Source organism: Lissotriton vulgaris, chromosome 3_1 (assembly GCF_964263255.1).
Source record: "Lissotriton vulgaris chromosome 3_1, aLisVul1.2, whole genome shotgun sequence".
Taxonomy (NCBI): Eukaryota; Metazoa; Chordata; class Amphibia; order Caudata; family Salamandridae; genus Lissotriton; species Lissotriton vulgaris.
The window spans coordinates 1110501491-1110517199 of NC_141689.1; the positions used below are offsets into that span (position 1 = coordinate 1110501491).

Sequence of the window (15709 nt, forward strand, 5' to 3'; positions counted from 1 at the left end):
AGTCAGCTATGGCCATAGGGCTCTGTGGCTCCACACGCATCCCCACAACGTTGTACATGGTGGGCGCCCTGGGTGGGCACTAAGTCACCCACGTTGAATTAATGCAGACCGAAAGATGGGATCCCTTAGGCCCAATAAGACTCCATGAGGGGGCCACATAGCCCCCTTCTTCCTTAAAAAATATATAGTCCACAGTTCTCATTTTTTGGCGCCAAATCCCCCATAAGCTCAGCCCATTTGGCCTGCACCTTCCCGGTTAGTGGTGGGCAACAGTGTTTCTGCTATTTTCCAGGCTGATGGACATTGTGTTTTCTTTACGATTGCCCTTTGAACAACTATCTGAAATCCTTGCTGGAAGAAAATAAAGCACTGATTTATTGGAGCTCAATCTCTTCTGTAGGGACTGTCCAAGACAAGTGGGTTCTTTCTTATCTTCTCCTGGTCTGAGAGCAGAGTCCACGGTTCTCACTTTTAATTGCTGCATAATGCGACATCGTGCTGTGGTTTTCCTCTTGCGTGGCTCCCCAACCATAAGTTGGCAGGCACGAGCGAAAGAAATTGCGTGCTAGACCACCTCCCGGCGAGATTCCTGAACGCGGGCGATCACGGCTGGTCGCAACCGTTCGCGTTGAGAAAGCTGCTGCTCGCGATTGAGAATAGAGTTGCCGCGCTCGAGGAGGAGCAAGATGGCGGGTTGACACCTCCGGGAAGACAGGCACCCTGAGCAGCCCTCGCTAAGAACCCGGTTGTAAAAACCCCAGCGATCTGCTATTTGAAACTTGTGGAAAATTAATGCGACTTGAAAGCTGAGGCCGTGGAGAACCCCCTTTATTCATATTGGCTTGACTGTACCCCGCCAGCGTGTGTTATTGGCGCTGGCGAGCGGCAACAGAGAAACAAGAGGGAGGTTGCAACAAACTTACTGAGCAGTGATTCACGCTCGCGCTCATCATCAGGGCTGGCGTTCTCGGGCGGCTCAACAGACTGCGGCTGCTCCGTTTGTTAGGTTCGGCGATCGACATAGAGTTCTCGATCACAGACAGAGGGAGCAAACCTACGATTGATCCGCTGAAAGCGCCGGCACGCTGGACACGCGCTGGAAGGCAGCAACCCCCTGCCGCTACGGGGGAAACGAAGCGGAACAATCGGAACGAGGACATTGAGGCCATGGCAGGGATTTCGGAAGGAAGACTCTGGGCCGACAACTTCAAAGTTGGTAAGCCCATACTACAGTTGATACGATCAGGAAAAGCTGCAGAGTTGATCTCCTCAAGTCTGCCTACTGAAAATGGTGATAATGAGGATCTTGCAGTGATGTTAATGGGGGCCATATCTGACCAGCAATTATGCATGGGAGAAGTTGCTGGAGAACAGGGGGCTGAGTCCTCAGTGCAGGGGGGGAATGAAGTAGATAAGGAGACTTCAGAGCTTAATGACAGCAAAATGTTTGGAACTACTTCCCAGATTAGCCCAGCGGTGGAAATAGAAATAGAAAAAAGCATTGGGGGTATGATTACTATAAAAGATACTGACGATCTGGCTGATGAGAGTAACACTGTCAACATTACTGATTGCACTCAATCTCTGTTAAACATGAGCTCATCAGAGGAGGGGGAGATACTTCAAAATCGAATTGAGGCTAGAAAAGAAGCAGAATCCAATACAAAGAATACACCCACACCGAGGTCAGGGACTAAGAAAAAGAATATAACCATAAAATCTAAGCACCCAAGGGGCAACAGCAAGAAAACACCGACAAAATCTGATCAGCAGGGTGGTGTCTCATGTAATAGGGAGATCTTCAATGACACTTCCCTCCGCCACTGGGTCTAAACAAAAGGTGGGGTTAAGTCTCTGGTTTCGCGACTCTCTGGGAGTAGCCCAACGGAAATATTTTACAATAAGGATATTATAACCTGTAAAGCTACAGATATAGCTCCTACTACATCTATCGCCACCGCTCCTCCTGCCCCCACGGCTCACACCACCCCCATGCAATCAATGTCATCTAACACTATGCCAACTTCTGGCGCGGAAGGTGGTGAAGTTGATCTAAGTTCGAACTTAAGGCTAGAACCATCACTTGCTTTATTATTTCAAGCACTAAAATACCAGGGACAAGAAGCTCAAGAACACTATTCGCAATTGAGGACAGATAATTTAGGCATCCAACAGGCTCTTCAGGCAGCAGTAGCTAAAGTTGACTCCCTTGTAAGAGAATAACTGATCTTCAGCAACTCATCGCAGATACTGAGGAGGTTGTGTCACAGACGGTTGAACAAACACAGACTCATGATACTTCAATTAAGGTACTGCAAATCAAGATGGAAGATTTAGAAAATCGGCAGTGACAGCAAAATTTGAGACTATTTGGCATTCCAGAGGGGAAAGAGGGCGCAGACCCTCAAGCATATTTGGTACTGCTTTTTCAGAAGGCTTTCCCAGATCTGATAGATTGGGACCATAACAATCGATACTGTTACTTTTTTTGTGCGCTCAGACATTTGTAAAGTTTCTATGGATAGGAGATGGCTAATGTGGCAGTTAATAGAACCTATGAAATCTTTAAATGCACAGGTTTTTTTTACAAGAGCCAGCACGGCTGAAGGTCTTGAAAGGTGGTCAAACCTATTTTTTTTCTACAATCGAAGAGGCTAAGGAGGCTCTTAGTAAATGGCAACATGAGAAGGGGGGAAACATTAAGCCGCAATGAATATTAAAACTAATTATTATGAAGGGATTACTAAAATTGCACGGCTTTAGGTGTGGGGTTTCCGGGTGAGGAGGTTGTGTTTGGGCTGCTCTGTCTCCCTTTGGCTGCTGGCTTAGCAGCTTTTCTAATGGGTGTAATTCCTCTCCCAAGGTACGGGAGTGGGTTGGGAAGCAGGTTCTGGGAAGGGTAAGGTGGGTGAAAATATGGAGAAAGAAAAATCAACAAGTAAGCTAGAAAAGAAGTGAATATGGTTATAGCAGGGCAGGAGGAAAACAATATGAAAAGAATAATGGGCTACATTAAAGGGGGAAATAAATATTTTTATGATGAGTAAAATTAGATGTGTTATTTGGAACGTTGCCGGTCTAAATAGTAAACTAAAGAGGCAGTTGGTTAGGGAAGAATTAAAAACACATAACCTGCAGCTTGCACTATTAACAGAAACACATCTTTCTTATATAGATCATAAGTTATTAGCACAACTCGGTTATGAAACTATTGTCTGTACCTCACAGTCTTGTTCTATTAGGGGAGTGGCTATTTTGAAGTAAAAAGGATTTCGATGTGTGATACTAAAAACTATGACTGATCGGGCTGGGAGGTGGGCAATTGCCCAGGTTGAAATACGAGGCAAAAAGTATATTATATGTGGTACATATGGTCCTAATTTAGATGAACCGTCATTTTTGGACTCTCTAAATATGGAACTACTAAACTGGGAGGGAGAGAAACTGATTATGGGGGACTTCAATTGTATAATGGATTATAATATAGACACCAGTAGACAGACATTTACTCGCAGAAAGATTAGAAGAAGAGCAGCAATAGTAGAGGTGGGACAGTTACAGCTGGTGGTGGATCTGTGGAGATATTTATATCCTAACACTGCAGGATATGCTTATTACTCATCTCCACATCAATCATATTCAAGAATAGACATGGCCTGGGTGTCAAATGGGATTGCTTCAACGGCTGATATAAAGATATACCCACGTATTACATCAGAAAATAATCCCCTCATGGTAACATTTCAAGCCATACCAGGAGAACCGATTCACAAATCCTTTACATTTCTAAAATATCTACTCACAGATGAGACTTATATATAGGCTACCAATAGGCAGCTCAAACTTTTCTTTCGGGAAAATAAGGGTTCATCTACTCCTAATATAATATGGGGCACCTGGAAAGCAGTTGTTCGAGGGACGACATTACAATATATATTGCAAAAAAATTAAAAAAAACAAGATCAAAAAGAGGAGGTTATCTCGACTATAAGGCAGGCTGAGGAAGATCATTTAAATGCGTTCCGGTGTTTTTTACCTAACCAGGATGAGCTATTGCGAAATTTAATTGACATGAGGGTGGCGGCTAAAAAGATACTTAGGGAGAGAATGGTTATTAGATATAATAAATATTGTGTTTTACAGTATGAGTTTGGGGAGCATATGGGAAAAGTTCTTGCTCATAAGGTAGCCGATGATAGGGCTAAAACCTATATCAAAGAAATAAAAGCAGCAAATGGGATTACATATACTGATCTAAAAGGGATCTTAGAACAATTTTCTTTTTTTATCAGAAATTATACCACCCTGAAACTACAATTAAAGAGGAAAATATACAACAGTATCTACAAAATATATATTTGCCAAAACTGAAAGAAGAAGATACGGCCATTATGGGCAAAGATATCAGTAATGAGGATATATTACTAGAAATATCAGCGCTACCGTCGGGAAAAGCAACAGGGGAAGACTCTATACCTTTGGAGTTTTATAAAGTTTTTAAAGAGCAGTTAATCAAACCATTTAGAGAGACAATTCAATATATTGGCAATCATGGTATTATACCAGAATCTTGGAATTTGACATGGATAGTCTTTTTTTTAAAGAAAAATAAACCTTCTAATGAGTGTGGCTCTTACAGGCCTATCTTACTTATTAATTCTGATGCAAAGATTTTTGCAAAAATTCTGGCCTCTAGATTAGCACCAATTATGTCAGACCTTGTATCAGTCCATCATCATGGTTTTATCCAAGGAAGAGAGACTACGGCACATATTAATACTGCTATTACTGCTTTTGATTTGGCGGAAAAAAATGGAATTCAACTAGGTATGATGCTTTTAGACGCGGAAAAAGCGTTCGATAGAGTTGATTGGAAGTTTTTATGGTCTGTATTGGAAAAGGTGGGAATGGGGAAAATCTTTAAACAGTGGGTCCAGGAGCTATATGGAAAACCACAAAGAAAACTAATGTACTTAGGAACACAATCTGAAACTTTTTCGATTTTACGTTGTGCGCGACAGGGATGTCCACTGTGCCCTCTTTTATTTGCCCTTTATATTGAACCGCTTATTTTTTCATTACAATCTAACACCCAAATAATACCACTAAGGCAAGGCATAAACTTACTAAAGTTAACTGCTTATGCAGATGACGTAGCTATATTTTCAACTGAACCAATTGGGGCAATGAAAGAAGTAGAAAAAGCAGCAGCTAGATTTGGAGCTGTAGCCGGCTACAAACTTAACACACATAAAACACAGATTTTGGTAAATTTTACTACTAGGGAACGTATCAGGGGGGTATGTACTGGGGCCACGTACCTAGAGGTCAGAATTTCTCCACAGATTAATCAAATAATTTCGTCAAACTATGAACTATTGATAAAGGAAACAGCTATTCAGTTAAATAAATGGCACAAGCTCCCTATTGGTATCATAGGTCGGGCCAATATTATCAAAATGAAAATACTTCCAAAATTTCTGTATCTCTTTAGATCTTTTCCTCTGCTGGTTTCAAATGGTTTCTTTAAAAGATCAGATGGTCTTTTTAGTAGTTTTTATGGGGATACAAGAAGGCACGTAGAGCCACGAATTTATTGAAATGCCCTTTCGATCAGAGGTGTATAGACTTTCCAGATTTTAAAATGTATTTTTGGTCCGCATTTATAGGTCGCTTTCAGAGTTTATTAACCCCCACATGTACTACCTTCTTCCATCAATTATTATTGGCAGAAAATAGTTTGATATATATATATAAAACTACTGATCCGAACTATTTCAAACGTGTTAAATTCAAGACTATGCGGGACACTATCTTTATTTGGAAAGCTATCTTTATTATGTGTGATCTATCATATTACCATGATAAACTTCCGTTGTAGGGGAACCCGATTTTCCCTGAGATTTTTCAAGATATTACATCAAGACAATGGGCGGACTTTGGTATCTCTACACTCGGGGATCTATATGACTATGGGGGGTTTTCTTCATTTGAAAATTTTTAATTTTTGTTTAAATTACCCAGGCATATGTTTTTTAAATATCTTCAAATTAAGAGTTTCTTTTTGACGCAACTAAAACTGATTAATGTAACTAAGTCATAGATATGGGACTTACTACATCAGCACAAAGCTAAATGTATGATTAGCTGTATGTATAAGATGCTTGTCAGTTTTAGAAAGGGGGATAGTAATAAACTAGCTCATAAGTGGCATATAATATTGGGGGAGAAGGTTACGGAAAACAATATATAGCAAAGCCTAAGAGTAGTTAAGAACTCTGTGTATGCAACCAACCTACAAATTCAGCAGTTCCGAACTGTATGTATCCTGTATTACACACCAGAGAAAATAGCTAAATGGGTCAACATGGGGTCAGCTAGTACATAAACGAAATGCCCTAAACGCGATCTTTTTGCTGCAAATATGAGTCATATGTTTGTAGAATGTCCTAAGTGTAAGGATTTTTTGCACCAGTTAGGCCAAATTTGCTCACAGAAGTTAGGGATTGATTTCTCCCCTAGGCTGAGGGATATTATGCTGGGGCCTGACATGTTTAGTCATAGACAGAATCGGCTTTTATTGATTTTGTTGGTAATAGCCAGATTGGTGATTGCTCGAGTCTGGATCAGTTCACACCCCCCCGAATATTAATGATTGGTGGATACTGATGAAGGAGATATATGCAATGGAAAATACTTTTGCAAATGCAAGGGGGACACAAGCTCTGAATAACTTAGAATCTGTATGAGGTCTTATACTGTAAAAAAGCATTCCATTTTGGATTAGAATTAGGAACAATGATATTTCCATACACATCTACTGTCTTTTGTTGTGATTCTTTTCCCAGTTCTTTATGGTTGTCTCATTTCCTTTTCATGGCATGTGTAACCCTACCTGTGATTTATTTATTGTAATTGCTGACTTGTTGAAGAATAAAGACATTTAAAAAAAATAAAAATAAAGAGAGAAAGCTGCCGCTCGCATTGAGGAAGCTTCCTCTGGAGTAGAAAATCTATTTGACCAGCAGAAAGAAGCAGCACCCTCTTGCACCCCCGTGTGATGCTGCTGGCACTGATTTTACAGCGAGGGAGAAAATCCTGGCACTGAAAATCCACGTGAAGTACCAGATTCTGCCGCTCGCGAAACTCCATGTAGCACGTCTGAGTTTTGGGCACTCTGCAGAGCTCCGCTTACCGCGACTCTGCAAACTCTGCCCAGGACCAGTTCTAGACATCATTCAGCATGGGTATTGCCTAGAGCTTCTCTCAAACCCACCAAGCATTCTACCCCATGCACACACCTTAAATGTGGAAAACCTCAGCCAAAAACACATATATAAACTCCTACTCAAAGGGACTATAAAGCCAGCGCACTTACTACACCAGAGCAAAGAGGCTTACTCACTGTACTTTCTAATTCTCAAAAAGGAAAGCTCTCTGACCAATCCTCAGTGTCATGCCCGTAAACAAGTGCATTTTCTCAGAACATTTCCATATGACAATTCTGCAGGATGTAATCACCATGTTGCAGCAAGATTATTTAATGACCATCCTGGATGCGAACGATGCCTAATTGCACATACACATACCCATCCCATCTTGCTATTCGTCTCCACCTTTGCTTCATGATATGTGGATAACACTATCAATTCAAGGTACTGTCCTTCTGGGTCACCACAGCCCTAATGGTATTTTCCAAATCCTAGCAGTCATGACCGCCAACCTCAGCTAAAGGAGCTCACGTTTTGTTAATTCTAGATGATTGGATGATCAAGAGCGCAGGCAGGCAGTAGAGTCTAGCAAACACTCAACCTGCCATTCCTTGCTCCACAGCTCGGGATTCACAATAAACACCACTAAATCTCACCATCACCCCCTACAGCTACAACCCTTTCTGGGGTCAATTATCAATGCCCTCACTGTCAAGGCCTATCCCAATCATCAAAGGATACTAGTTTCCTAGCAGCCTCTGCTTCATTTTCAGCCAAATCATTTTCTTCTATTTAGAACAGTGATAGGCTTACAAGGGATGATGACCTCCTGCATTGCCATGGTTCCCCAGATACATATGGGCCTGTTGATGTAATGCCTCTCAATACAAAGGTCACAAGCAAAGGATCATCTACAAGGTCTAGTGTTGATAAGAGTCAATACTCAACGCTGTCTGCAGTGGTGGAACAGCAACAATCTGTTGCAGGGCTGGCCCTTCAGTGACCCCATCCATCAAGTTCCCATCACCATAGATGCATCTCTAGTTTGCTGGGAAGTGTATCTCCACAGCTTAAAGGTTTAGGGTCTCTGGTCACCCATGTAGCAGGGGTTTCATCAACAATCTGGTACCTACTTGCTGTCCACCCAGCCCTAAAAGCCTTTTCCCAGAAACTTCCTGGCAAGGTAGTGCTGGTAAAGATAGACGACATCACCACCATGTATTTCCTGCAGAAAGAGGGTGGCTCTTACTCACTGCAGCTTTGAGCAGCAGTGGTGCAAAGGATTTGGCATTAGACACTTCCTCCCCCATTCACTTCGTTGCAGAGTACCTACAGGGAGTGGATAACAACCCTGCTGACCTAACCATGTCCAGAGTGGGAACTGTACCCACAAGCCCTACTGCCTTACTTTCAATACTGGAGGTTCCCAGAGATAGACATATTTGCCACTCTTGAAAATGCACAAAGCCAAAACTTTGACACCTGGTTTCCAAACCCACATTCTATGGACAATGCTTTAGGAATTAACTGCTCAGACATATTTGCCTAATGCTTTTCTTCCTCTCTCACTCCTTCCGTACGTGGTAAGTAAACTTCAGCAAAAGTCTCTCACTCTCGTGGCTCCCACATGTACCAGGCAGCCATGGATCTCCCCTAGTTTCGAGATATCTCTTTTTCCTCACGAGAAGCCCCCCAACAGGCTGGACGTTTTCATGCAGAAACAGGGCAAGATCATACACCCTGGCATCTCAGTCTAGCAATTTATTAACACCTGAGGCCTTGGATTTTGGATATCTAAAGCTCCCACAGGAGTGCAAGGACATTCTTAAAGAAGCCCACAGAGGTACCACTAGCACTTGCTATGCAGCAAAGTGGAAAAGGTTTGTCAACTACTGGTATTCTAAAAGTCTTGACCCGCTCAAGCCATCGGTTGAAGACATCTTTCAAAATCAGGGTTAGCATATACCTCCGTACATCTACACCTTGCAGCTGTTTCCACTACATGAAAAACATAGAACATTCTTCTCTTTTTAGAATCTCAGCTATTAAATCCTTCATGGAAGGACTTAAAAGGATTATGCCACTCAGAGTTCCACTTGCCCCATTCTGGAAGCTCATTGTTGTACGCACAATGATGGGGCCTCTAATTGTGCCACTGTACTCTTGTTCTGTGGAGTTCGTCTCTTGGAAAGTAGCTTTCCTTATAGCCATTACCTCATTAATGCATATAAGTGAGATGTAGTCCCTCACTTTATTGGAACCTTTCATTCAAGTCCATATAGATAGGGTTGTCGTTAGAACTGGCCTTAAGTTCCTTCCTTCATTTCCACCTTAGCCAGACAAATGAGGTACCAGTCTTTTTTCCTCACCCAGACTTTGCTGAGGAAAGGGCCCTTCACACCTTATATGTTAAAAGAGCCCTAGATTGATAGAACCAAATCTTTTCATAGCACTCAACAGCTGTTTGTCACTTTTGCTAAACATCATAAAGGACATGCAATATCAAAAGCTGGCATAGCGCGATGGATTGCTAAATGTATCCAAAAATGCCTATTTAAAGCCAAATGTGTCATTCCCACTCCATTTGGCCACACTCTACTAGGAAAAAGAGGGCGACCATGGCTTTTTAGGAAATATTCACTTAGTTAACATATGTAAAGCAAATACCTGGTCAGCCTCACACACTTTTACAGAACATTACCGTACGCAGTCAGTCAGTAACTTTATTTTGGTTAATAGAAACCATACATAAAAAGAAAAAAAGACTCTTTGAAACATTGCAGTTCAAATGGCCACTGTTATTAAATAAAAGAACTTATGTGCAAAGTTGAGTAATATGGCATCCAATATAAACTATTGCTAGGATTGCCAGGGAAACGCAGTTGACGCGGTGAGCTCACTGCATGACATTGCAGTTTGATTTGTCCTGAAAGTGTGTACCGCGAGAGTAAGGGTCTCAAAGCCAGACATTTACCCACTATGTCCATAATTGTTATGAACCTCGCCTTGGCAACTCACAATTCACAATTCAATTAGTTTATTTGTTACGGAACTCCAACGGAGGTCCACAAAAATACACCAATACAATAAAAGAGACATACTTTATAACAAATACAAAATTCTACCTTAAACAGTCAGCATAACATTACACATACCAACTAAACTAAAAAAAGAAAAGAAATTCTAATAAATAACCAGGAATGTTTTTAAAAAAATGAAATATTCTATGGCAAATCATTTCATTTGGAGGGGACAACACAAAAGATCGTGCCTCCTGAGCAGAACGAATATTAAATTTGATAAATGAGGGTCTCAGAAACATTCGCCTTGCCCTTAGAAGTTCTTGCGATCAGAGGGTTACCTTGCAGACAGGAAGGTATCGCATGTTGACATGCTCTGACTCCAAATTGATTGAAAATGTTGCGGAGCCAGAAGCACCGATCATTTAGCAGGAAGGTGCATAAGATGTACGCTAGCGATTCTTTTTGGGTGTTGTATACAGCACAGCTGTGTCAAAGGTGTTGGTAACCACTTTGGCCGATGATCTAGTGTCAATGTATTGCCAAAGTGGATTTGCAGCAGCCGGTCCTATAGTAGCATCAGGAATTCTCGCTCAGAAATGGCTGCAGTGCCAGGTGCTTGTAGGTGTTGATGCCTTGCCAAGCATGGCTTCTACACAAAAATTACTCCTTATCAACAATGAACAAGGGGCGTCTTACTTGTTTATTGGAAAGGGTGTTTAAAATGCTTATTCTTTTGTTAAAGGTTGGACGCACATGGATTCTACTTTGAGCGTTAAAATTATGTCAATAATGCAGTTGCCCCGGCATTCTTGGATGGATGTGTATACATTTCTTCCCAGATTAGGGCCTTGAGGGTCTTGGTGTCTGCTCTGTGCAATGCAAAGAAGTATTTGAAAAGCCCTGCCTTGTAGATCAGGTCTTGTTCAATTAACCCAAACTCAAGCCTATTTTGGGACTGCAAGGTGTCTCCTGATAGGCCAAAAAGGAGGTGGACGACTTACATTGTGTAACATTTAGAAATATTGTTAGTTTATTCCGGAAAGCTTCATAGACCATAGTTGGAATTAATTTGGCCTTTACCATGTGGATGAACATAGTCAGCGAGGGGTTTGCTGTGTTGGCCAGGAGTTCCTGGAAGGCAAAGATGAGAGAGGCAAGCATTGGCTTCAGGGCGTTCAAATGCTGAAGGTGAGAGGCACGATCCTGGAGCAAAGCTCTAAAATATTGATACAATTGTGTTCTCTTTACTGTATCAGCACCCAACTGCCGTGAGCTCTTTATGATGATTCGTTTCCCAAAGATGAGGATATTTTTTGTTTCCAGATTGACCATCATTTCATTTTTCTTATAGTATTTATCCAGGCTGTAAAGTAGTTTCTGAAGACCGATTCCAGCTGTCCTAAGTAGAACTACATGTCTGCATATTGCAAGGTTGAGATTGCTTGTTGAGCTAGTTTTGGGGAGATGTGAGTCTACTTGTTTTAGTCGATTTGTATGATCCACCAAGAATAAATTAAAAAGGACGATACATACATGCTTCAATCCTCTGTTTGTTTGGATTTTGGAGGACAGCAGATGATTTCCCCCCAGCTTGACTTGGAAGCATGTGTTTGCGTGCAAGAGCTGAAATGCACAGAGGAGATTTGATGGAATATTTATCCCTTGGAGTTTTTTTCCAAAGTAGGATTCTATTGACATGGTTGAATGCCTTAAAAAAGTTGATAATGAAGGCATATAGAAGCTGGCTTTTGCTGATTCATCTTCCCACAAGCATTTGAAGTGTTGCCAGATTGTCCAGAGTGCTTAGGTCAGGCCTGAAGTTAGTTTAGTTAAAGGAATTAACTTTTTAGGCACTGCCCACACTTCAAAATCTTTCAGGAGGAGCCTTGCGAAGTGTTTAGTCTCCATATCCAGAAAGGCAAACAATCTGTAGCTCTCTGGTTTGTGAAATCCATTGTATTAAAGCCCACCAATTACTTACCTACACTTACCATTGGCTGGTTTCCCCATGGCTCCCACGTCACTTTACTTACCATTGGCTGGCTCCCACGTGGGTCTCCTTTCCTTGTTTCCTATTGGTTATCACCTCTTTACTTACTATTGGCTGGCTCCAAATTGGGCCTCGGTTTCATGCGTCCTATTGGTCAGTGCTCATCCTGCCCCCTGCTTCCTTCTCTTGGGCTTGATGTCTTCGTCCGTACCATCCATGCAGTGGAGTTTGGACAAAGTACTGTTTCCTGTGGCCAGTGTACTTCCAATGACCACATGCTTCCCAAGTAACTTCTTTTTTTACTTTTATAAATGCACTCTCTAGGTACGCATGTGTCTGCAGTCCGTCTGTCTAAGCCTGCTGTCTTTGCTTATAGCGACTTCCTTCTTTCATTGCTGTGTTTAATGAATTCACCAACATTACAACCTACAAGCATTGTTTACCAGTTTAAAAAGCAACAACAGATTAGAACACCCTCTCAATTAAAAAAATATCCCTAATTTGTTACTGATTATGTCTTTCTTTAGTTGACAAGTTCATCTCTTAGCATTGTACGCAAAGAAATGTGAAAATCTCCACTGACACACACCCCAAGTATATATATATATTTTTTTTTACAAAAGGGGGCTATGTTGAAGATGCCAGAATATTAGGAGCCTGATTTGTTTAGAAAAGTATTGATTCAACCCAACTTTGGCTGAAATACTGTTTTGTGTGATTATTATGATGTAATATATTATTGCTTATGTTTTTCGACAATAAATCAAAACCACTTATATTTTACTTTCTATGTTCTCTTTTTAGAATGTCATCAAGGGTATTCCTTATGAGACACAGAGAAAGGCTCATAGATGAACTAGAAGCCTCTGTGGATTGTATTCTTGATAAGCTGCTGCAGGGAGAGTTGATCACTAGAGATGACCATGAAGATGTTGCATACGAACGAGGACCTAGGAAGCAAGTTAGACGGTTGCTTGATATCATTGACCTTCGAGGGGAGGCGCTTGCTTCTGTCTTCTGTTCTGTTTGTTTGCAAATCAAATCCAAAAGACCTACAAAAAAGCAAACAATTGTACAAAGGAGCTCAACAGGTTAGTAGCAACATGAAAAAAGTAAACATATATATTTTTAATGGTAACGTTGTTATTTTTCTATCCCATTCCAGTTATCACAATCCACTATTCAGTGTATGTTCTGTGATTACTTTTGTCCTTCTGTGTTCATCTCCCATAACACCGCTCAGGAGCCTCCCAACCCTGGACTTTTTGTGTCAAATAAGTCTGAGTCCCATCCGCCTGTTGGCTTGAATTAAAATGACCACAGTATGTATACAGCAGCCTGCAAAAGACAAAACGTCAAGCAACATCACTGCCTACATTGAGTACATACTAAGTTCCGTCTTAAAGAATTTCCTCAAAACCCTACTATGCACTGGTTCATTGAAAACATATGTATTTCGCTCAATCCACAGAACCTCTCACTGACTCTGCTCCTTATGGGAACAATCCATTTCAAACTGGCAGGTGATGTCCGCTCCAGAAGGGAGTTCAAGAATGCTAGCCAGACAAATACCATTGGCCAAGACAGTTTGTATGCATTTCTCCACTCACTATTTGTGTGTTTGATCTAATGCCTTAAGTGTCCATGGGCATGCCCAGATGTGGATCCCTGAAGACGCCTGTCTGGGTTGTTTGTGTTCCCTTCGGGAGGGGACCTTGCCTAGCAGTTCAGGAAGGACAGTTCCCATGAGGAGCAGGGTCAGCACTCATTTCTGAAAGGTGGGTTTCTGTTTAGAGTGACAGTGTAGTTAAAGAATTGTGGATTGGGAGGCTACCCAGAAGAACACCAGTAGAGTAGACTATTTCTAAGAATTAATCTCATCATTTTGAGCATGCAAAATGCTAAAGGGGCTTCATCTACTTTCATTGAGCTCAGTATAAAAAAAGACAGTGGCACACCCATCTGCTGATATAGATGCTAGATTCTAGTAGTTCAAGTTAACACAATACATACATAAAGAAATATTAATCAGAAAGGAAAAAAGGGAGAATAAAATCACAAACGTAAATGAAAACAAAACATTCAAATTTGAAGAATATAAAAATATAGAAAAAGAAATAAATAACCCATGTATAATTAAATACAATTTATAGAAAATGTATTAACAATGATAAATATTTCAATCCTAAAACATATAAAGCAATGGCGCTCAGTACGATACACAAACAACAAAATAGACAATACAGTGTGTAATATAAGAACAAAACTGAAACAATACAAAGCAAACAATGCGTCCTCTTCCATTTCGGCTACATCATCATCACATGCGTCAATGGCATTTCGACCATAATAAAACTGAAGAGTCATCATCAGGACAGGACAATGATTTTATGAGCGTGCAAAATATATCAGTGAAACATATCCAGAAGAGAGTGTGGTATATTCCGACAGCAACTTGTTCAGAAGTTAGAAAACTCCAAGAGACGAGTAAACAACCAGCCTGTTCCATCAAACAATTAAAACAGAGCCAAATTAATTGTCAGTAGGCTTATATGTATATAAATCCTAAAAGGTCAAATCGTTCCAGATTGAGTCATGATGGTGGGAGGCAACAGAGCCTGTTGGGTTGGACTGTGCAATTAAGCACTGCCCCCATAAGTTTGTGCTGAGTTTCTTAAAGGCGACCTACAGTTTATTAACTATGAATAATTGATGGTAGTTATGTGACCCCCAAATTCAGACACTGAGAACAATTCGATCTTTTAGGATTTCTATACATACAAGCCTACTGCCAATTAATTTGGCTCTGTTTGAAGGAGTACTGATGAGTGGGTGAAATTTAAAATGTGAGTGTGTCGCAGTCTAAAGTCTCTGACTGCGGCACACAGGAGACCTTAAAATAATCCTGATAGAAGATAGCAAGGCCTCCACCTCTTTTTCTGGATCTGTCAAGTCTGAAAGTGGCATAACCCGATGGGATAGCCAATATGATGTCCGGTTCGGTATCTGCATTTGCCCAAGTTTTAGTCACAAATGGCAGGTCTACCATTTGGGTTTCTAAAAAGATTCTAAAATCCATGGTGTTCTTAGAAAGGGACTTTGAATTTACCAGCACACAATTAAATCCTCTGTAGCGAATGGGAGGTATGAGGGGGAGGGAACTGGAGAACTGAGCGAATAAACCTTAGTAAATGATAAATGAAGTTTACAGATATGACAAACACTTGTCCTCATTAGATCAGGCAGAGAGAAATGGGCCCGGGCAGCTCTTACCTGTAGGTCTGATGATTAACATCTCAGTCTGTGAGTAGCAGATAGGAGTCTCAGGATGCTAGACAAAACAGACAAGGGGGCTGGTCCTGAGCATGGTCTGAGCGCAAACAGGCTTGCCTTAGGCACCCTTCGATGCACCAGCGGCTCACTCGCTGCGCGTACATGCTGTAAAGCCTCCAATGAAGTCCAGTATGGGGGGGTGTCGAGGCGTG

General features: G+C 41.3%; 1 protein-coding gene across 1 annotated transcript in view; it reads left to right on the forward strand.

The window, feature by feature from the left end:
- The window catches only part of LOC147727508 (NACHT, LRR and PYD domains-containing protein 12-like), a 510438-nt gene that overhangs the window by 241427 nt on the left and 253302 nt on the right, over positions 1–15709 (forward strand). Inside the window, exon 2 of the mRNA XM_086963128.1 lies at positions 13029–13315. Coding sequence (XP_086819254.1) covers positions 13029–13315 — 287 coding nt within the window. The remainder of the gene's footprint in view (positions 1–13028; positions 13316–15709) is intronic.